This window comes from Pygocentrus nattereri, chromosome 3 (assembly GCF_015220715.1).
Source record: "Pygocentrus nattereri isolate fPygNat1 chromosome 3, fPygNat1.pri, whole genome shotgun sequence".
In the NCBI taxonomy this organism is placed as follows: domain Eukaryota; kingdom Metazoa; phylum Chordata; class Actinopteri; order Characiformes; family Serrasalmidae; genus Pygocentrus; species Pygocentrus nattereri.
This window is the reverse complement of record NC_051213.1, coordinates 43,871,360-43,893,944: the sequence shown is the minus strand read 5'-3', so window position 1 is coordinate 43,893,944 and position 22,585 is coordinate 43,871,360. Positions and strand designations below refer to the sequence as shown.

Here is a 22,585-nt window from a genome sequence, read left to right as displayed (position 1 = left end):
TTTTTAGTACTGTCTCCAGTCATTTTATGCTTGAACAAGTGATTGTATTTCATCGCTTTATGTAGGAATTGGGAATTTTGTGTTTCATGATGCATGTTATTAGCGGTGGACTTAATTCTAATAATTATAGCATTGATTATATTTATAAAGTCCACCTTGTCAGGGAGACAAAATTGTTTTATTTGCTAAAAACATGAATCCAAAATAAAGATAAATAGATACACATTTTTAAATGAAACTCTTCTCTAACTGAAATCGAAACTTTTCACTTGTACTTTTTCTCAGTTGTAATTGCTGAAGCTTTATATTTTATTGCAAAAATAAAATCTAAATATAAGGCATGACCTTCTATTTTGTTGAAATTTTTTCTCGCAAAATAGCAAATAATAATTATGCTCTATAAAATTGGCTCATTTTTTAAAATCAACATTAGCCAAATGTGCTGAAAAAATGCCTTATTTTTAGCATGGTAACTTACTTTCACATAGAAATTCAGGTAACATACATTAACTGGGGTGTTCAAACTTTTCTACGTGCTTCTGGGCTTTACTAGTCTCAAGAAAGTTGAAACTATCCAGATTACAAAACTGAATCAAATGCTAAACAAAGACCACAACTGCACATCAATCATTCAGAATCATTTATTATTATTTAAATTTATTAACAGCTGTTCACATTTCTTATTGATATACACCATTCAAAAGTTTAGGATCACATATTAATAATTACTGATATTTGATTCAGTAATAATGTGTACACTGTAGTCAGAAGTACGTATAGTATTCTATAGTAGGTATAGAAGTTATTTTGTTTTAATATTTCAAGTGTGCAGTAATAGTCCTCACCCGAGAGGCCACCCAGGTGCTAGTGCAGTCTCTTGTTATCTCAAGGCTTGCCTACTGCAACTCACTCTTGGCTGGTCTTCCCATGCAGGCCATCAAGCCTCTGCAACTCATCCAGAATGTGGCAGCACAGCTCGTCTTCAATCTGCCCAAGTTCAGCCACGTCACCCCACTGCTGCGCTCCCTTCACTGGCTTCCTCTAGCTGCACGCATCAGATTTAAAACCCTAACGCTGGCCTACAAAGCCAAAAATGGACCAGCCCCTGCCTACTTGATGGCAATGGTGAAATCTCAAACTGTACCACGAGCCCTTCAAGCTTCGAGTACAGCTCGGCTTGACCCGCCATCCTTCAAGGCACATGGAAGACAAGCGTCGAGAATGTTCTCTGCACTGGCACCCAGGTGGTGGAATGAACTCGCACTGGCTGTCCGAACAGCAGAGTCTCTTGCTGTCTTCAAACGTAGACTGAAGACTCATCTCTTTACACAGCACTTAAATGAGCACTGAATTATAAGCTGCACTTATTTTTACTGTACTGCACTGTGTATTATAGTTTATTGTATTGTTTGTTATTCTATTGCATTGAATGGCACAGAGTTCTGCGCTCAACTCGGTTTCTTTTTCTGTTGGTGTCTGCAGTGACATCTTGTTTCTAGCAGTATCTGAGCTCAGGACTGTCTTTTTCTCTAAGCTATTGGTAACTAGCAAAGATACTTTCTCTAGATTGACAAAGCACTTCTTTTAAGTCGCTCTGGATAAGAGCGTCTGCTAAATGCTGTAAATGTAAAATGTAAGTCTACTGTTACAGTATATCATTGACCGGCTATCAGCCTTGAGAGTTGCCTGCCATTTATTACCAAACAATGAGGTATTCATTGTTTATTACAATTTTACTCTTTGCGTTATACGGCTTTCTCCAAAATGATCTGAATCATCTACATCTCCGCTCATCATCAGGACACGTGTTTAATTTAAGATAATGCAATCTTTGAATTTAGGCATATAAACAGAATCTTTTTCAACAAACTGGTTTAAACTAACAAAGTCATTCTAAACTTTTGAACGGTAGTGCTGTCGTTTCACTTAGTGATGTATAATATGGTAGTCATCAACACTAGGTTTAAAAACTAGGGCTGGTTCTGTAGACATGGATTAAGCCTAATCTTGGACTAAAATGCAATGCTATTTAATCAAGTCTTACCTGGAAGTGGGGGGGGGGGGGCTAAGCTTACTTCTGGCTGAGCATATCACTGTTGCTAAGCAACCATAGCACTGTAATGGTCAATAAGCTGTGCAAGCTAGCTAACCTTTTAGAAGGGTGCTGCTAACAAAAACGAGCTAAACTAAAGCTACGTTCAGTAAAATCCTATTTACTGCCCAAATTTGGTGGCTCACGTTACCTTTTTAATGCAGCCTATATCTGATATGAGTGAACATATGCATGCACAAAAGAACTCATCCAATAAACACACCTGTCTGTCTGTCATAAGATCAATAAGATCAAATATCGAAGAAACAAGAGACACTAAAACATCTACACTTAAGTCTAACATTCATATTCTGATTGTAGCTATGCTACACAACAATTTGACCCAGATTAAGAGGGTTTCTCAGCCCGGCACAGGCAAATGAAGTGCACCCCTTGTAGGATGTGTCATATTCCTGAATTGTGCACATAACCATAGTTGACGGAAACGCTAATTAATCTACATTTTCTTTTACCAACCTATAGAAAATTCCCTTAAAATTGGTGCTTGAATGGAAACCAGCTAGTGACTTCAGCACTGATCTCTCCTCCATTACAACGGTCACTGAAGGCCTGCTTTACCTTTGATCTGATTGGTGAGCCTTGATGCATAAAACTACAAAAACTACACCTCTCCTGATGTAAACAAGCAAAATGTGCAGTATGAACCCCCTTAGACTTAATCTAGGTCTGCGAAACCAGCCCTAAAGATACACAACATTTCTCTGCATAAACTTTTCTGTTTACAGTTTTACATGCTCATACAAGCCTATGATAGAAGCATCGCAGTCTAAGAGGTTGTGCGTTCGTCGTTTGCGTATTCATACATTCATTTTTCATACAGCTTTTCAAGTGAGGCTGTCAGAATGGCAAAATTATAGATTTTAAAATTACACTACAGTAAGCAATGATGACATTCATGCTGCCGAAGAGGTAATGAAACGAGTGAGAGTGGAAGTGGGGAATAAAGGACGTAGAACAGACGTGCGAGGCTTCGTTTACTAACCACTAGTGAGCTGAAACGCCGCACAGACAGCCAATCGTGATTTTTGGCAACGTTAAATATATTTGAGTTGCATGTGTGCAGCTATATATGCTTGTGGCCACTTTATCAGAAACCCCAACCTTGTACATCCACCTTGCTGGTCTACAGTTAGACCCTGTTTACACCTGGTCACTTGAATCTTGAGTCAGGATTCTATCTATATGGAGATGATCCACATAAAAGTGCAGGTGTAAATGCACCCAAGATTAACTTAAAACAGATTTAAATAAAAAACACTTCAAGGTGGTTTTAGAAGCTTTTCAGACAAACAAAGATGCATCCATCTCTCCCAACCGCAGGAATCTGAAGGTGGACTGCCATTCTGTAGTCAGCGTCATGCCCATATTAGGGACTCCAGGTTGAAGCAAGTTTTATCTATGACGAGAACAAAATGTTTTTTTTCAAAAAAATTAAAAAATAAAAATCACTGTTGCAACAGTGGTGAAGTAAATTGCCCCATAATCGATATGTTCTGTCCTGTGTACACCCCCAAAGTATCACTGAATCCTCTGGATTACGGGTTCATTTAACAGTCAAAATATGATGCTAAAATGCTGCACGGTGGTGGCCTTCTGCCTGTAGCTAGAAGGCCAGAACCCCCTTCTAGCTGTAGTAGGACTGATGTAGGACTGAGTAACAGGAGATGTGGTGGTGGTGGTGGGAATTGTGAACAGGAACGGAAGGTGAGGATGTGAATTCACAATTCAAAGAAGGAGGGGTTTTAAGACACATTTCTCCCCCAAAACATCAATTAAAACAGGACTACATTAAAAAGCAAAACCAGGTTTTAATCCTAACGGTCATTTTTCAGCAGGGCAGTCTTAGGATGCAAGTTCAGTGCACAGCAGTGTTAGCTTGCCTACAGGAATGACCCTGCAATTCAGAGAATCCAGCAACTTCCAGAGGAATAATGTCCATAGGGCAAAATGGATCAGGATTTTAGTTTACAATTTTCCAAAACGCCGTTCATTTCCGTCATAGAGAAAACCAGTTTAGGCCTAATATGGAATATAGAATGACTACATGATTTCAGAGGCCTATTTGACACCTACCTCTGTGAAGATCTTCTTTCTTTGCCTGTTACTCACAGTTCAAAAACACCATGCAAAACTGATTTTCAGCCATCTTTTGAATAGAACTGGAAAAAAATTAGGAACACCACAGGCGACTGAAGCAAATGAGCAGATTAGCTTGGCATATAATGATCAAATTTCAGTCTGGCTAACCGACACATTTGAGTAAAAATCATAAATGTGGTCAAAATCATGAAAGCTTGCACTCCAGATACTAATTGCATGAAACGACCAGGTGTAAACGGGGTCTTAGAGGCTTTAGCCCATTTGTCGAAGCGTTGTCTGTGTTAGCCAACTTTAGCCAGGGGTGTCCAGTCTTGGTCCTGGAGATCTACCACCCTGCAGAGCTTAGAGCAAAGCACCCCTTCTCCAGCCCCTCATAACTGGTCAGTTTCTGACCATAGAGCCACTCCAGGCTGAATATTTTTGGCTGGCAGACTTCTCTCAACCTAGCAGGGACACTGGTGTGTAAAAACCCCAGTAACACTGCTGTGCTGAAAACGGTCCACCACTCAAGTAATATCTGGTCAACAGTGGTCCTCTGGTTAGAAACTAACAAATTAGAATTGCACGTCTATGTAATGGAGCTACAAAGCTGGTGGACCTTATAAAGTGACCAGTGAGTAGAACCACGATGTGAGGTCCTAATGAAGTGAATGGTGAGTGTACAGTCTCAGGTAAAATGACCCAAATAAATAACCAAAGGCCAACAATGACAGACCTGCAGAAAAGGTCAGAAAGCATAAAGACCCACCCGAACTGGACTTACAGGATGAGACCTACAAAGAAAACAGAAGGATGAAAATTTCGGAGTCCAGTGTAGAAAAAAGTGGATATTCACATGCAGCTCTTCCACATGTTCTTATAAGCAGTCTGGGGTATATCAGCTTCTCTCCTGTCTGCTCTGGTAGATGGACACCTCTATACGGTCTGAGAAGGAACTGGAAAGAGAAAAAGGTCAGTCAAGGTCCAATTAGAGGTTTATAAATATCAGGAGTCTAATTCATTTATTAAATTTCCAGTCAAAAACACCATTAACCCCTTACATGGCCAGGACCCACCAGTCAGCCCAAAGTTCTATAACCTAAGAACAGCTCAACCAGTTTGCACTGAAGTGCCTGCAGTTACTAATTAATGAGCCTTAGTATGCAGTAAGCCTGGGATTTTAAGTGGTTAAGTAAAAAAAAAAAAAAAAAAGACAATATATTTAATGGGAGATCACCAGAAGCCTCAACAAATAAATATCTTTTGTAATTTTGTATTTGTGTGTCCACTATTGGCCTTTACAGCATCCACTCTTTTTGACTTGCTTTCAGTTTTTCCAAGAAATCTGCAGGGATATTTTTCCACCCCTCCAAAGTTCAGTCTTAGAAGTTGATTGCAATTTCTGTTTCTCATGATCCAGTAATCTTAAAGAGACGCAGTGATGTTGGACTTTGGGGGTCGGCAACCAAACATTAAGAAGAGCCTTTGTCATTTCAATAAAAATCAAACCACCTTAGGAGCCACAAGATTTTATATCCATTTGACCCTCTTGGCTGTAAATATTTCTCAGTATGTGCTAGTATAAGAAAAATAACGCAGACCTACTTCACTCTACTTTAAGCTTTGGCTCAGCTATAGCCACTTTTCTCACATCTCTGGCAGTAAATATTTCCTCAACAATAAAGAGACTGAAGTCAGTTTCTCATTCACCAGCTTCTTGTTTGAATTTTCATGTTCCACATTAGAAGATCTTAGGCACCAGAATGTAACTTCAGCTTTGTGACTTTTTAAGTGTTTGACAGTTTCTCATAGCAGATTAAACACATCAGGAAACCAGCTGAAGTGATTGAAAAATTGTAACTTTACAGGAGAAGATAAACACTACTTTTAATGTAAGTCAATAGAACCAGACGATGTAAAAAACTGAAAAACGATACGAGGTTTTGTTCGGACAGCAGCATTATGTTACAATGTTCACTGCTCTCCCCTATAAGAAGGGTACAGTCCTACTATAAGCTGATCACAGGTGAAATCCGGCGATGCCAGGAAGTCTGCAAAAGCACAAAAGATTTTTGAGTATGGTGGTATAATACTTTTAGCTTTACCTTCTGTCGTTGGGGGCTGAGGACCTTCCACTGGACTTGAACTGCAGAGAAGAGACCCAAGAGAGAGTGTTATCATGAGCTGACAGAGTAACAGAAGAACACCCTAAAGCATTCCCAGAAACTTCATTCAGTCAGCAGGCATGCAGAGCCACAATCATCTTCAACCATTCTGCATAGCAGGAACTTTCCAGTACTGCTAATTGACTTGTAGATTACCACCATTCGCACCACCACCACCACTTATGTTTGTTTTTTTTCCCCCCAATTTAGTCATCTCCAGTTCCTCCCACTCCCCCAAACAAACGATGCCACCAAGCTGGGAGGGTGAAGGCTAACACATGCTTTCCTGAGGCATGTGAAGCACCACCCCATCTTCTCAAACTGATGCTAATGTAATGTAATTGGACAGTTCAACTTTGAGAATGCTAACTGTTAAGAAGAAGGGTCACTAACTGCAAACTCTGTGACATTGGCTAATAGATGTCCACATTAGCTAGCATCATGCTTGGTGTTGGGGAGCAGGAGGGCCATCTTACCCACCCATAGAGAGTGAGTCCAATTACACCATCTTGGACTCCCAGCCCCGGATGGCTATGGCATCACCGGAGATCAAACTCACAATCTCCCAACGGTACCGTCAACACTGAGACAGCTGAGCCAGTCGGGAGCCCTAGGACGGCAGGTTTCAGCCAACAAATTTCACCCACTTTCCCCCGTACCCCAAATGCAGTCAATCAGCCAAGTCCCAGTGTCTGAAGTCTATACTGGAGCTACAAGTCATGGAAACTACCTGTTAGCATAGTGCAACACTTGCCTCAAACCTTGTCAATAGACTCATGTGGTATCTGACATTTCCCACACTTATCTGTAACAACTAACTCCACATGGTTTGTGTCAGATGCTAACAGGTTGCTTTTAGGGGTAGAAATGGGCCAGAATGGACCAGAACACTGTTCAATCTTGACTTTCACTCCCAGAGTGGTGTTCAGTGCATTATGGCCCATTTCAACCCCATTTTAACCATGGCAGCTGTGCCCACCTGGCTAAGGAACACTTGTCTTGTTATCCGTGAACAGTTCAAAAGCCAGTATTCATGATGGCATAAGGGTGCATTCACATCTGTGAAGGCACCATTAGTACTGAAATACACACACACACACACACACACACACACACACACACACACACACACACACACACAGCCATCCAAACAACGTCTTTTTCAGGGAGGGCCTTGCTTATTTCAGCAAGACAGTGTCAAACCACAGTCTGTATATATTACAGCAGCATTGCTGTCTGGGTGCTAAAATGGCCTGCATGGAGTCCAGTCACCACTGAAAACATCTGGAGGATTATGAAATGAAAAATGACATATGGGCTCCTGAACTGTTGAGCAGCTGAAATCCTATGTTAAGTACGAATGGGAAACATTTCACTTTCAAAACTCTCCTCAGTTCCCAAATGCTTACAGAGTGTTAAAAGAAGAGGAGATGTAACAGTGGTAAACATGCCGCCGTGCCAACTTTTTTGGAATGAGTTGGGCGGATATATTTGAAAAAAAAAAAAGTAAAATGTCTCAGTTTCGACATTTAATATGTGCGTAGTATTTAGGATGGCCTACAACCCGCTCAACCAACTGAATTCTATCTGTGGAATGTACAGCAAAAAAAAAAAATTCCACAATCGATACTAAAAGTAGTAGCTCTATGGTATCAAACGTACATATAAATTCTCAAAAAAAAATTGAACGTAAAAAGTGAGCAAAACAACTTTTGCACAATGAAAACTACTCTTGTGAACTACTCTTGCACAAAATCACACTCGTGCCCGTGAAGACAACTACTTGTGCAAAAGAAAAATTAGCCTGACGCTGAACTGTTCTTGCTTGCCATTAAGCTTCTGCTCCTGCAAGAGTTTAATTCATTTTTGACAGCTGGGGGCGGGTCCTGACATATGCTTGGTTACTGCTGATTTCTGGAACTGTGTTGTGATTGGCTGGCTGTCAGGTGCTGCAAATAAAAACTGGGAACAGGACTTGCACTCTAGAAGACAACCTTCATAGTCTGCCTTACAATGGTGTTAGCCTAAACACTGCCTGTAATTACTGAATTTTATCTTTATGAATCTTCAGTAATCATGATTAATCACTCTCAGCCAGTCTGAAACCAATTCTATTATTGTAGCAACTCCTATCAGATTCAAGTGAGTTAGACCAGCTCACATGGTCTAACCATACTTTAACTATATTATTTTCAAAAGCAGGAAATGCATTAGATTCACATATCTGTTAGCTAACCAGAAAATCATGAGGGATATTTCAAGAAGGCCATTGGCTGGTAGCTTCCATTATTTGTTAGATACATTAGTCTCTTAGCACCAAGGCAAACCCCAGGTAGGTTTCTAAGCTTCAGGCACCAAACATATCTTGGCTGATCCACCACATTTGAGGCAAGAGGTAACAGTTTTAGTCTAGAGAACTAGAGAAGTGTGAGCAGCAGCTGTCGGCCACTTTGTCTGCTGAGGGAATAACATGCTTTGCATTTCAGCGATACAGATCCGCACTGTCTATCCACGTAAAGAGATCTTAAGCTGTCTGAGCTGTTGATGTGACCTTCTGAAAAAGGATATCTGGACAACCAGACGTTCCTGCTGGTCAACAGCTCACATTCAAAACAACAGCTTGGATAAACACATTTCTCTCCAAAATATTGGTGTGTATCCTTGTTTTTCCAATGCAGAGTTCTCAGTTTAGATGGACAGACAGTGTTTGTGTGCAAAACCAAGCTGTTAGACAGTCTGGCAAGCCTTAAACCCCTGGGCTGCATTTGAACAGGTGGTATTTTTGCAGTGAGGTGAGTCTTCCGGGAGAAGGTCCTTTCGTTCCGCATGTCTCCTCATCTTTTCATTCCACATGCATAAGAGCAGGCTGCACGCTCGTGCGGGTGGTCTTACTTGGATGATTTTGAGCATTTGAACTTTTTACCTGCACAAAGCAAGACAACATGACAGGAAGAGAACAGATTAAAGAGAGTATGAAGTTTGAATATCAGCTTCAAGTGACACTTAAGCAATAGAACACAAGAGGGAGTGTGTTACTGTGAAATAACATCACGGCTGTGATATTATTCGCGATAACACACGACCTTGAGTGTTCTACTGCATTTATACAACAGTTCAATAAATAAAGTAATAAATTGGGTAGTGAACGAGGCATTTAATATGTTTTAATGTCAGCAATTCCTTCCGCCAAATTATACTTCTTTAACAAGCAGCTTGTTGCACAGCCAGCAGTTCCTTATCCAGCTCCTTGCACTAAATTCCCAAACTGGTCATTAACACTGAGCACCTTTTTTGTTTTTTATTGGGTCAGTTTTATGGCTCAGTCCAATTTGGTCTGACTGAAGATGAGACGACACGTTTGGCAAAATGGTATTGGGTTCATTTCTGGCTGATTCCAGGTTGTTTAGCTGATCTTCTGTCACAGCAGCCACCTGAAATGCTGCTCAGTGGTGATGACAGTTTGGGAATTTAGTGTAGTCTCATCTTCAGAGTTGGACCACATCGGCTGTTGGTCAAACGGGATCTTAAAAGTGTCCATTTTCTGTTTGTGCAAAAGTAAGAAGTAAAGACATTCAAATGGCTTAAGTGTCTCCTACAGCTGTCAAAGTCGTTGCATAGCAACGGTGTCTTAAAGCGCCACAGTGTTTGTGAAAAACCTGTGAAATGTTATGGCGAATTAACAGCACAGTTAGAACACCTCTCAACCAATCAGCTTGCCAAGCTTTGATTAAAGGGGTATAAAGCCCTCCAGCATTGGACTATGGAGCAGTGGAACTAGGTTCTCTGGAGTGATGGAACTTCATCTAATACCTTTAGGTTGAGTTGGAGTGACCAGAACTGATCATCCAACATCAGCACCGGACCTCACTAATGCTCCTGAGGCTGCAAACAGATCCTCACATCAATGTTTCAACATTTAAAGCCTTCCTAGAGGAGTAGTGGCTGTTAATCCAGCAAAGGATGCCTTCTTAATAACCTTGATTTCAGAAGAAATGCTGGGTGAAAAAAAGTGACCCAGCAGAACAGTGCTGCCCTGCTGTGGTCATTAAGGCTGCAGATGGACAGTTTAAATGGTTCAGCCAAAAATCTAAATTTGCTTGTTAGCTTTTTATACCAAAGATGGGGACTTGAGTCAGCAACTCAGATTTGGACTGGACCTAACTCACATTCTTGTGACTTAACTGACTTACACCTCATCTCAGACTCAGGCTAAACTGCCTTGCAACACAACTTTGACATGTGCTTAACAGACTCGTGCTTCGAGTTCATGCTTAACTGTGACTTTGATGGGCACTTCACTCACTGACTCAACTTCATGGCTTAACTTCCGGGGGCAGTTGTGGGCTGGAGGTTAGGGAACTGGCCCTGTGACCAGAAGGCTGGCGGTTTGATCCCCAGTGCTGACAGCACATGCCTGAGGTGTCCTTGAGCAAGACACCTAACCCCCAATTGCTCCCTGGGCGCTGTGAATATGGCTGCCCACTGCTCCGGGCAAGTGTGCTCACTGCCCCCTTGTGTGTGTGTGTGTGTGTGTGTGTGTGTGTGTGTGTGTGTGTGTGTGTGTGTGTGTGTATATATATTCACTAGTGTGTATGTGGTGTTTCACTTCACGAATGGGTTAAATGCAGAGTCACTTGCGACTCCACTTGGACTCACGCTTAACTGACTTTTTGTCTCGCAAGTCCAATCTGACTTGTGCGTAAATGATTCATGACACGACTCGGACCTGTGCTTAAATGACTCATGATTCAACTTGGACTTGTGGCTCCATTCAGGCATGTGCTTAACTGGCTCACGATTCCACGCGGAGTCGTTCTTGACTGATGGAAGACTACTCAGACTCATGTTTAACTCGTCTCGTGACTCCACTCAGACTCATGTTTAACTCGTCTCGTGACTCCACTCAGACTTGTGCTTAACTGACCTACGACACCTTTCAGACTCATGCTTAGCTTGTCTCGTGATCCCACTGGAACTCATGCTTAAATGACTTGTGACTTGACTTTGACTTGCAATTCAACTCCACGCTCACTTGTGCTTATTTGGCTCATGATTCAACCCAGACTCATCCTTAACTGACACATGACTAAACTCAGACTCGTGCTTAATTTGTCTTGTGACTGGACAAACTGGAGAGTTGCAAAATTTCAGCGGGAGGAAAAGAACATGATCAGTACTAACAATCTGAGCCGCTGATTGTGATTTTGACTTTCAGTTTTAATGTAGTCTTGCAGTGTTGTGGGTTGATGGCACTGCATTATGGGTAGCATAGTGAATCTATACACTGCCTTGCCAAAAAATAGGTCTCACGCTCTAATATTTCATTGGATAGCCTTTAGCTTTGATTATGCCATTTGCTGTGGCATTGTTTCCACAAGCTTCTGCAGTGTCACAACATTTATTTCTCTCCAGAGTTGCATTAATTTTCCCCCCAAGATCTTGACGGGAGATTTGGACCATTGCGCAAAGATTGCACATCCCAAAGATTCTCAAAGGGATTCAGGTCTGGACTCTGAAAATGATGTCTCATTAACTGAACCACTCTTTCACAATTTGAGCCCGATGAATCTTGGCACTGTCATCTTGGGATATGCCCGTGCCATCAGGGAAGAAAAAATCCATTGATGGAATTCCAATGCTGGAATTCAAGTAGTCAGCTGACCTCATTATTTGGGCACATAACGTTGCTGAACCTAGAGCTGACCAACTGCAGCAACCCCAGATCATAGCACTGTCCCCACAGGCTTGTATGGTAGGCACTAGGCATGGTGGGTGCATTACTTCAGCTGCCTCTCCTTACCCTGATGCACCCATCACTCTGGAACAGGGTAAATCTGGACTCAACAGACCACATGACCTTCCTTTGCTCCAATCTTTACGCTCCCTAGCAAATTGAAGCCGTTTTTGCTGGTTAGCCTCACTGATAAGCAGTTTTCTTGTGGCTACACAGCTGTTTAGTCCCAATCCCTTGAGTTCCCTTCGCATTGTGCATGTGGCAATGCTCTTTCACTATTAAACACATCTCTGAGTTCAACTGTTTTCCTACGATTTGATTTCAACAAACGTTTAAGTGATCGCCGATCACGATCATTCAAGATTTTTTTCCGACCATATTCCTTCCTCGAAGATGATGTTTCCCCACTGTCTTTCCACTTTTTAATAACGCGTTGGACAGTTTTTAACCTGATTTTAGTAGTTTCAGCAATCTCCTTAGAGTTACGGGATGGCGGACCCAAGTACAGAACAAAGTCAGCAAAAAAAAAAGGGGGGAGTAAGGAGGTTTACTAAGCCAAAAGAGCATGTCTTTGCAACGATATGGAGCAACCCAGAGGTGGGTTCAAACCACCAGGACGCAACCCCAGTTGAAGCCCTTCAAGGAAGGGAAAGAAAAAAAGGCAGGAACGTTAGACAAAGGAACTAAAGTCAGCGTGCTCAAACAAAGGCTGAGGTAGAAAGTTGAAACAAACGATAATGAAAACACAAAAAACACTGCCACTGTAATTTTGACAGTAAGGCAGACAATTCCTTCACATTTTGTATGGCTTGGATTTTTTTTTTGTCTTTTGTGAGTAACTTGGGGCAATTACTCTCTTTTGGTTTTTCCAGCCCTCTTCTTCTCTCTTTTTATTTTTTGGGGCAATTTCTTCTCTCAGCCCTCTTTTTTGGTTTTGGGGCAGTTTCTTTTCTTTTCTTTTCTTTTCGAAGTCTAAGTACCAAATACCAGTCACTCCTCTACAAAGGTGTGACAAACACTGCCATTTGCCACAGCCTTAAGTAGCGGAGCCCATAGGTGTATCAGGTGAGCCTGATTAGTCCACGGCTCCTTGCTGCCGTCGCCCTCTGCTGGCAGCAGGCAGGGCCGGCTGGACCCTTACACTTGCATGTTTTCTCTGCTTGATGCATGCCAATAACTTGACCCTTCTGAAACAGATTAACATCTTTTCCACGACCGCAGGATGTCTTCCGACATAGTTGTTTAACAAATGAGAAGCTACTCACTGCATCAGTTAGGATTAAATAACTTGCTGCAAGCAATGGGAAGCTCTTACCTATTTGCTTAGTTAAATCCAAGTGGTGACCTTTTTATGGCCAGGCAGTGTATTACTACTTGTTAAACCTGACAGGTGAAGCAAACAATGTCACTGAAATTCTCTACTTAAGACTTAAGGCTCAACTCATGGATGGTGCCACGAATGGTTCCTTAAGCTCTGCCATATGCCCACTTTTGGTTTCCTGAAGAACACTTTTTGTAAATAAGACGTGCGAGTGCAAAGAACCTCTTAAAGCACCTTAATAGAAACCATAAAAGAACCTTAACACAATGTAAAAGTTCATCAATCTAAATGGTTCTTCATCGAACCTTTACATTGTGTGGAGGTTCTTTAAAGCTTTAAGAGGTCCTTTGCACTACTTTGCATGTCTTATTTACAAAAAGTGTTCTTCAGAAAACCAAAAGTAGGCTCATGGCATCGCTTAAGGAACCATTTGTGGCATGAAAAAGTTCTTGACATTCATACATATCATTTACAAAAGTGCTTCTATAAAGAACCATCTGCTGAAAAAGAACCAAAGGCTACATTCACATTGCAAGCCCCAAATCCGATTTTTTGCTCAGATCTAACTGACATGATGGTTCACACTCGTTTAGGTAAGTGATTCAAACCTGTCATTAATGTGAACGAACCGGCGTCCTGAAATAACCCACATACACATCCTACCCAGTAACATCACATGCATAAATAACGGGTGTCATATTCATCATCAGCAAACAAACTAACGAGCAAAACGAGCTTTGCTGTGAAGTTAATTAACTCTGATCAGCTCTGAGCTGTTCATTATTAGAGAGAGACAAAGGCAACAAAGGGTGAGATGTGTTGCTTTTCCACCTTTTACAGGCTTAAACTTGAGTTCAGCGCTGCTGCCAGAGTAACTGAATGATGGCGCAAGCGCGGTGGAAAAAAAACCCCCACAGGAATTCCGATCTGAGCGTCTCATTAAGGTCGCACGGCCATGAATCAGATATGTATCTCATCTAGAACCACATATGAAAGTGGCTCAGGTCAGATTTGAAAAGATCAGATTTGCGTGTCAGCACAACCCTGAAAAGACTATCAGCTATTTGAAATTTCTTCCCTACTAATATCTGGCAAAAGCAGAAGAAAGCCGGATTTCACTTCTGTATTTATTAGGCTCTACATCAGCGGCTAAAACAGCAATCAGGACGTTTATCATTGTGTGTGGGATTCTCGGGCGTGTGACATTTGCATAATGCATGTTGGGTATTGTAGTGAAAGAATATTGATGGACAGGATACAAAACCAGGATTACTGTCAAACTGATGAAGCTAGGAACATGTTGTTCTGTGCTACATAATACATAACATGACATTTAACATGTTAAATGTTAAGGCTACTTTTAGGCTGCAGGTCAATCAACTTACTCAGGGCTATGAGGATCCCACCTACAAACATCACCACTGCCAGAATGACCCCCGTGGTTCGCAACGTCTCATAGTCTAGAGAAAAATCATTTACAAAAACAGCGTGATCACTGGTCAACCACCATCTGAAGCTGGTGGAACTTGGTGTTTTGATATGTAACTAACATACAAATTCAGTTACTACAGTACTACACCATATCAGTTTCATTGTGATTACTGTGTATGTCATAGCAGAACTCAATATGTCTATTAGGTCCCCTATGGAAGGAAACATCTCACATTTTAAAATGTCAGAAAAGAGACCATCAATTATTAATTTCCAGTCAAAACAGTCAAATCAATCAAACAGTCAATAGCTGAATGCAAACTGTTCATTTTTCAGCATCAGGAAAAGCAGAAAACGCATATATACACCAATCAGGCATAACATTATGACCACCTCGTTTCTACGCTCATTGTCCATTTTATCAGCTCCACTTACTATATAGCTGCACTTTGTAGTTCTACAGTTACAGACTGTAGTCCATCTGTTTCTCTGATACTTTGTTAGCCCTCTTTTACCCTGTTCTTCAGTGGTCAGGACCCCCATGGACCCTCACATAGCAGGTACTATTTGGGTGGTGGATCATTCTCAGCACTGCAGTAACACTGCTGTGGTGGGGCTAGCAAAAGTATCAGAGAAACAGACATATGTAAGTTCATTGTTATTTCTTGTGTCCGGTGTTTACCTTTATACAGTTTCAATTGTTTTCAAAAGACTTTCTCTGTTTTTAAAAGAAATCTGCAGGGATATTTTTCCACACCTTTCCAGTCACCTTTTCTGCTTCTCACCATGCAAGTAAGCCCAATTACAAATTTAGACTCCATAAATCCATAAAACCTTACTTCACATTCCAGTGATGTGCAAATCATTTAAACCCTATATTTCATTGAAAATACTACAAAGACATGTCAAATGTTGAAACTGAGAAGTTTTGTGTGTTTATATACACATGCCCTTTTTGAATTTGATGCCAACAACACGTTCCAAAAAACGACTGGTAAAGTTGTGTAATGCTAAAAAAAAACACCTGGTGGTTAATTGGCAACATGTCAATAACAGGATTGTGATTGTATAAAAAAGCATGCCAGAAAGGCAGAGTCTTTCAGAAGTAAAGATCAAAAGGGGTTCACCACTCTGTGAAACACTGCATGAGTAAATAGTGAATTCAAGAATAACATTTTTCAACATAAATAGCAAAGAACTTTTGTTTTTCATCATCTACAGTACATAATAACATTAAAAGATTCAGAGCATCTGGAGGAAGGCCAAAAAACAGTATTTGCTGGCCATGATCTTTGGGTCCTCATTGCATTAACTCCGTAGTGGACATCACTGCATGGGTTCAGAGACATTTCTGAAAATCCAGAAATGCTGCCACCTTCTCTGGGCCTGAGCCCATTTACAATGGACTGAGGTGAAGTGAAAAATGTCCTGTAGTCCAACTAATCAAAATTTGAAATTCTTTTTGGAAATCATGGACACTGTCCTCTGGGATAAAGACCACTCAGCTTGTTATCAGTGCACAGTTCAAAAGCCAGTATTCATGATGGTAAAGGGGAGCATTAGTGCACATGGCATAGGTGACGGGCACATCTCTGAAGGCACCATTAATGCTGACTGATATATACATGTTTCGGCAACATACGCTGCCATCCAGATGACGTCTTTTTCAGGGAAGTCTGCTTAGTTCAGCAAGACAATGCCAAACTACTTTCTGCATGTATTACAGCAGCATGGCTCTGTATTAAGAGTCTGACTGCTAAACTGACCTACCTGCAGTCCAGAACTGTCACCACTGAAAACATTTGGCGCATTATGAACACTCTCCTCAGTTCCCAAATGCTTACAGACTGTTATAAAAAGAAGAGGTGATGCTCACAGGGATAAACATGCCCCATCCCAACCTTTTTGAAGCGTGTTGTTGGCATCAAATTCAAAATGGGCATGTATTTTTCAACAAACAATAGAATCAACATCCAATATGTTGCCTTTTGTTGTATTTTCCTTTAAAATATGGTTTTCATGATTTGCAAATCATTGCATTCTATTGTTACTTACATTCTGGACAGCGTCCCAACTTTTCTGAAAATGGGGTGGTACTTAAAGGCTGTTTTGATTGGAACTTAAATAAATGAAGTGTGGTCACCACATTTGCTTTTGTCGTAGCTTAGGCTTTTCTTGACGTCGAAACAATTTGAAAATGTTAGAGTTGCCGACAGAAAACGAAAATCAATTGTAAATGTAATCAACTATGAAACTATATGATTAACTATGAATATGTACTTACACATGAATACCTGTTTCATATAAATTGAATGTGTAGCCGAATAACAATAACTTTCAAAGACTTTTAGCATTAATTAGCTGAAGAATCGGTTTGAGGTTTATGGTGCTATTGCTCCTGTGCTTTGGTACTTACCATATTCAAAGGCACTCTGATCCACCCACAGTGACTCTGTGAAGACAGTATATTTATCATCTTATTTTAGCACTAAAGAAACTTTACAGCTGTCGTTGCTCTCAGTGGTTCTTCTCTTTCCGACACTGCTGCCCTCAGGGACACTCAGTAGGGATCTGTAAAGCTGCTTTGGGACAATGTCAGCACCATGGATAGAAATTCTGGACTGTAATATATTACAGAGAACTTTTATTATGTAAATGTAATAAAAGACCTCTATTATGAATGGTATGGTGTAAAAAAGTTAGACTAAAATAGCTATTAACTATTTTAAAGAACATACAATCACAAATATCCCCAGAATTCAGGTAGGTTATTTTATTATTTGAATAATTAATAGTGAATAATTCATCTGAATAATTAGAACAAACCATTTTTAATAGAGGTTATGGGAGGAATGTGTCACAACACATGATGCACTGCACCCTGCAACAGACCATGTCAACTAATCCGACAAATCCTATTTCTTTTACATCACGTGGACGGTGGCTATCCTGGAGAAATGTGGGCACTCAGGATGCACTGTGTGAAAAAGACAAGCTGGTGGAGCGAGTGTGATGCTCTGCACAATGTCCTGCTGGGAAACCATGGATCCAGGAATTCATGTGGACGTCAATTTGGCACGTGCCACCTACTTTAACATTGTTGTGGACTGGGTACACCGTAGCACAGTGGCCCTTTTAAGCAGGATAACGTGTCCTATCACACCGCACACCTTGTTCGGGAATGGTTTGAGGACCATGATGAAGAGTTCAAGGTGTTGCCCCAGCCTCCTAACTCCCCAGATCTCAATCCGAGACAGCATCTGTGGGATGTGCTAGAACAAGCAGTCTGAGCTGCAGTGGCTCCGCCTCGCTACTTACAGGACTTAAAGGCAGAGGTGGACAAAGTACACAAATCATGTACTTGAGTTAAAGTAGAGACACCCAAGGTAAAATATTACTCCAATAAAAGTAGAAGTTCCTCCCTTTAGACCTCCACTTGAGTAAAAGTACAAAAGTATTTGCCTTCAAATGTACTTAAGTATAAAGTAAAAGTACTAAAAGAGTAATTCTGGCTCTGATGTCCTGTTATCATTTTTATAACCAGACTGGCTTCATGAACTCATTTCAGGTGAAAGTCCTCCAGCGTCTCTCTTGGTAAACCAGTCTTTTAATAGAACGTCATTAATTAGTAACGCTGACGTCTATTAAAATGATCATAAGCACAAAACACTGAAGATAAACAGTTTCCATCAGGAGAACCGAGTGGCTCTGAAATCACTTTTTACACATAAGCAAAGTTTCAGTTTGAGATTTATTTACAACTTAGTTCCAAGTTTAAGTTGAATAAAAACTGGCTTTAAACTCAGGATCACAGATGAGCTTCCTGTACTGTATTGATCTGTAGGCCTCTGTTCATAAACATAAACTAACTCAAACTCATTTACTATAAAATGAAATGGTGTTTGTAGAAATTCAGAAAAAAGCCGCGTCAGTCTCGACTGCATATGTGGACATATTTCTATATTGAGCTCTATTTACACAAAGTTAGGTTAGTTCATCATTTATGTTGAACAGACTCTCCCAAAATTCTACGCTGCTGCGCTGACGTTGAACCGCGTGCTGCACTGGGTCGGTATGACCAACAGGTCAAAACCAGCTCTAAACAAAGTGACCGCTGGGCCCTGATTGGTGCTCTGGCTTTGCGCTTCTTTTGTTTTGACATGTTACGTTTTTATACACACAGAAACCAAAAAGAACGACAGATTTCTCAAAATGTGGTGGAGGAAAAAGTCGGATATTAGACTCTGAAATGTAGTGGAGTGAAAGGAAAAAGTCGCCCAGAATGGAAAAACTTCAGTAGAGATACATGAAAAAACTACTTAAGTACAGTAAGGAATGAATTTACTTAGTTACTGTCCACCACTGCTTAAAGGATCTGTTACTAACATATTGGTGCGAGTTACCAGAGGGCACCATCAGAGGCCTTGTAGAGTCCATTTTCTCAAAATACTGTATCTTCAAATACTGACTTATTTACTCAAAACACTGACTTAGTATCTCAAAACAACGACTTACTGTCTAAAAATATTGACTTAGCATCTCAAAATAATTACTAATTTTTGCAAAATTTTGATTTAGTATCTCAAAATAATGACAATTTTCTTGAATAATGACAGAACTTTAACACATTGACTTATAATCTCAAAACGACTTAATTTTTTAAAATACTGACTTAGCACTTCAAAACGACTTAATTTTTTAAAATACTGACTTAGTATCTCAAAACGATGATTTAATTTCTAAAAATACTGACTTAGTATCTCAAAACGATGATTTAATTTCTAAAAATACTGACTTAGTATCTCAAAACGATGATTTAATTTCTAAAAATACTGACTTAGTATCTCATAATGATGATTTAATTTCTAAAAATACTGACTTCGCATCTCAAAACGATGATTTAATTTCTAAAAATACTGACTTCGCATCTCAAAACGATGATTTAATTTCTAAAAATACTGACTTAGTATCTCATAATGATGATTTAATTTCTAAAAATACTGACTTCGCATCTCAAAACGATGATTTAATTTCTAAAAATACTGACTTCCCATCTCAAAACGATGATTTAATTTCTAAAAATACTGACTTAGTATCTCATAATGATGATTTAATTTCTAAAAATATTGACTTCGCATCTTGAAATAATTACTCAAGTTCTGAAAATTCTGATTTATTATTTCAAAAGAAAAATGTACTTATTATTAATAATAATGTCTCTAGATATTGACTGTGACTATCAAAATAATGGTTTTCTCCAATTACTGGGTTAATGAATAAATAATGACTTCATTTCTCAAAACTATTTTATACAGTTTCTTAAAATCTGGAGAAAGTTATCCAGCACTACTTCTTTAAAAGTACTCAGCTTTAAAATGGGCTCCTGTTAACTAAAGCACTTCACTGAGGGTGTGTTCACACACACACACACACACACACACACACACACACACACACACACACACACATCTTAGGTCTGACTTTCAGGCTTGAGATTTCAAGATTCAAAGCGACCCAATTTGATCTGGATGTCTGAACCCGTAAGAAACCACAGCTTCTCAGGACTGGATGGAAATGATGGTCCGATATCCCATCCAGGCTTTTCTGATGCCCATCGATACTCACATTCCATGTCGCGTTATTAGTGCACCACACTTTCCAATCAGCATATCAATAGTACTGTATAGTCATTGGTGTGGTGGGTGGAGGGTTAATCGATGTAGTAATTACTGTGGTAACAAACTGCAACTCCAATCAGCAAAACGTCCTGAATGTACAGCCCTCTTCTTTCAGCAGTCTGGCAGATCGATGGGCTGCAGGGTCCAAGGGGACTTGTGAGCTCAGCGAAAAAGGATGCAGTGCTCTCTGCAGTGTGAGCGCCCACTGATCAGTCGAGCAGAGGCTAAGAAACACTTACATGTAAGCGGCCAAATGGAGAGAACCACTCCAGCACGGGTTCTAGAGCAGCGGGTTCTAAAGCAGCAGGTACCAAATAGAGGCGTTCTAATCAGCTCTAGCTGGAGGTGTATAATGAAGGGATTCCCCAGACTAGCATAGTGAGCTGGGTTTGCTGCAGCCCAGCCCAGACCCCACCACAACACCACTCCCCCCCCCCCCCCCCCTACCACGCGCGCGCGCGCACACACACACACACACACACACACACACACACACACACAGGGCTGTTAGAAACTCAGTTAAATGGTTTAATTAGAAAATGTCGGTTTTGAACAGAAGCTGAGAAGATTGGACGAGGCAGAGGAAGGAATTTACAGCGTGTATTTATTGCTGCCCGTTCCACCTTAAATGGTGCAGCAGTTAGTCGGGCGCTTGCACAGGTGTTTAGATGGAAAGGAAGCTAGGTTAACTTTTCGGTATGTTCTCTCGTGGTATTGGTTCACATGGTGACATAAAAGCGGTATAAGTACAGTTTAAATGTATAAATACAGTTTAAACAGGGATATTTTCCAACACCACTAACCAAAACTGTCTTAGCGTGTACAAACCTTCTGAAGTCGCCATGACTGCGGTGCTGTGTCCGGGATGGGCTTCTCCTCAGTTTCTCTGTCTTCTGTGGGAGTCGGTGCTTGTCTGAGGAGCGGGGCGGAGGAGAGGAGAAGCGCATCTGCTCTTCATATGCAAGCAAAGCCCCGCCTAAACCTGCGCCCTCTAGCGGCAGAGGGTCAAAAGCGCCAGAAAGCTGAAGAAACCGCCCTGCGACTGCTACAAATAAGTGTTTAACTGCTAAACAAGCAAAAAAAGACGTGAATCTGAACCAATTTGAGCGTAGCAAAGAGTGGGGCTTATTTATCTTAGAGGGGGGCTTGTATTTTTGTGTTTATTCTATGTTTTAAAACCCTGTTTACGTTAACGGTGCATTTTCATTCAATCGAGCCGAATCGCTTTCATCGCCCCCTGCTGGCCGCTTTGGGGCGCGTCAATAAAACCCATGCAGGTTGAGGTGCCAAGAAGGAGTGTGTGTGCAGAGTCAATGTGATCATTTCTGAGCCCAAAAGCTGTTTCTTAAATGAAAAAAACGCAACGTTAATCTTTTTTATTTATCAATTTAATTATTTATTAATTTAATTGATTTTTTCGTTATATCGATCTGCCGCTAGGTGTGCGTTAGCGGGAGTGATCGTAGGAGTGATACCATTGGTTAACGCGCCTCACATCAACAATCTGATTGGACGCCACTTGACTCATTTTCATAAACTTCATGCAGAAGAAGAGTCTGCACTCAATGGTTTCTGTTTTTTTTTTCCAATTGGGTTGTCAACTCCTGCCACGTTATAGCACCTCGTGACTCGCTCTGTTTAATGTAAATAATCAAAAAATAAATTAAAAATTAAAAAGGCGAATCATTTTTGCATGACGTCACTGACCACGTCACGCATATACCGCTAAAAATTTCAGCGCCCCTCAGCTTAAAAACACCTTCCCAATTTCCACCTTTTTTGTCAAGAAATATATCTTTTACGCGTTTTTAAAATAATCAATAAAAAACTATTTTGCCAGATTTATTTGTGAAACGTTGAAACTGAAGCCATTACAACGTAAATAGCTTTTTTTTTCATAGGTCATAGAACAAGAAATCAATGCTACTTTTAAGAAATTTCACATGTGGAAGCGAATCATTTTTTTCTCCTCTCTTTCTGCCAGTAGTTTTTCTTAGTATCTCGAAATAATGACTTGTTTCCTCAAAAAAAATTGACTGGCTTAGTATTTGAATAAAAATGATT

At 40.5% G+C, this 22,585-nt stretch overlaps 1 protein-coding gene across 1 annotated transcript; it reads right to left on the bottom strand.

Moving 5' to 3' along the window:
* Nucleotides 1-1,321: 1,321 nt before the first annotated feature.
* fxyd7 (FXYD domain containing ion transport regulator 7) lies at nucleotides 1,322-21,487 on the bottom strand. Its single transcript, XM_017702000.2, has 6 exons — nucleotides 21,350-21,487; nucleotides 17,260-17,295; nucleotides 14,798-14,872; nucleotides 9,250-9,280; nucleotides 6,298-6,338; nucleotides 1,322-5,148 (listed from the first exon to the last, which is right to left on the bottom strand). The coding sequence occupies exons 1-6, from the start codon at nucleotides 21,363-21,365 to the stop codon at nucleotides 5,129-5,131; spliced, it is 219 nt and encodes a 72-aa protein (XP_017557489.1). The 5' UTR covers nucleotides 21,366-21,487; the 3' UTR covers nucleotides 1,322-5,128.
* Nucleotides 21,488-22,585: the final 1,098 nt, after the last annotated feature.

What these genes read in the sequence shown, in the direction of transcription:
- fxyd7 (XM_017702000.2), bottom strand. An exon ending in TGGGATCCTCATAGCCCTGA is followed by an intron (nt 9,281 to 14,797) that starts GTAAGTTGATTG and finishes TGCTTTGTGCAG; the next exon opens with GTAAAAAGTTCAAATGCTCA. An exon ending in TCAGCCCCCAACGACAGAAG is followed by an intron (nt 5,149 to 6,297) that starts GTAAAGCTAAAA and finishes TTCTCTTTCCAG; the next exon opens with TTCCTTCTCAGACCGTATAG.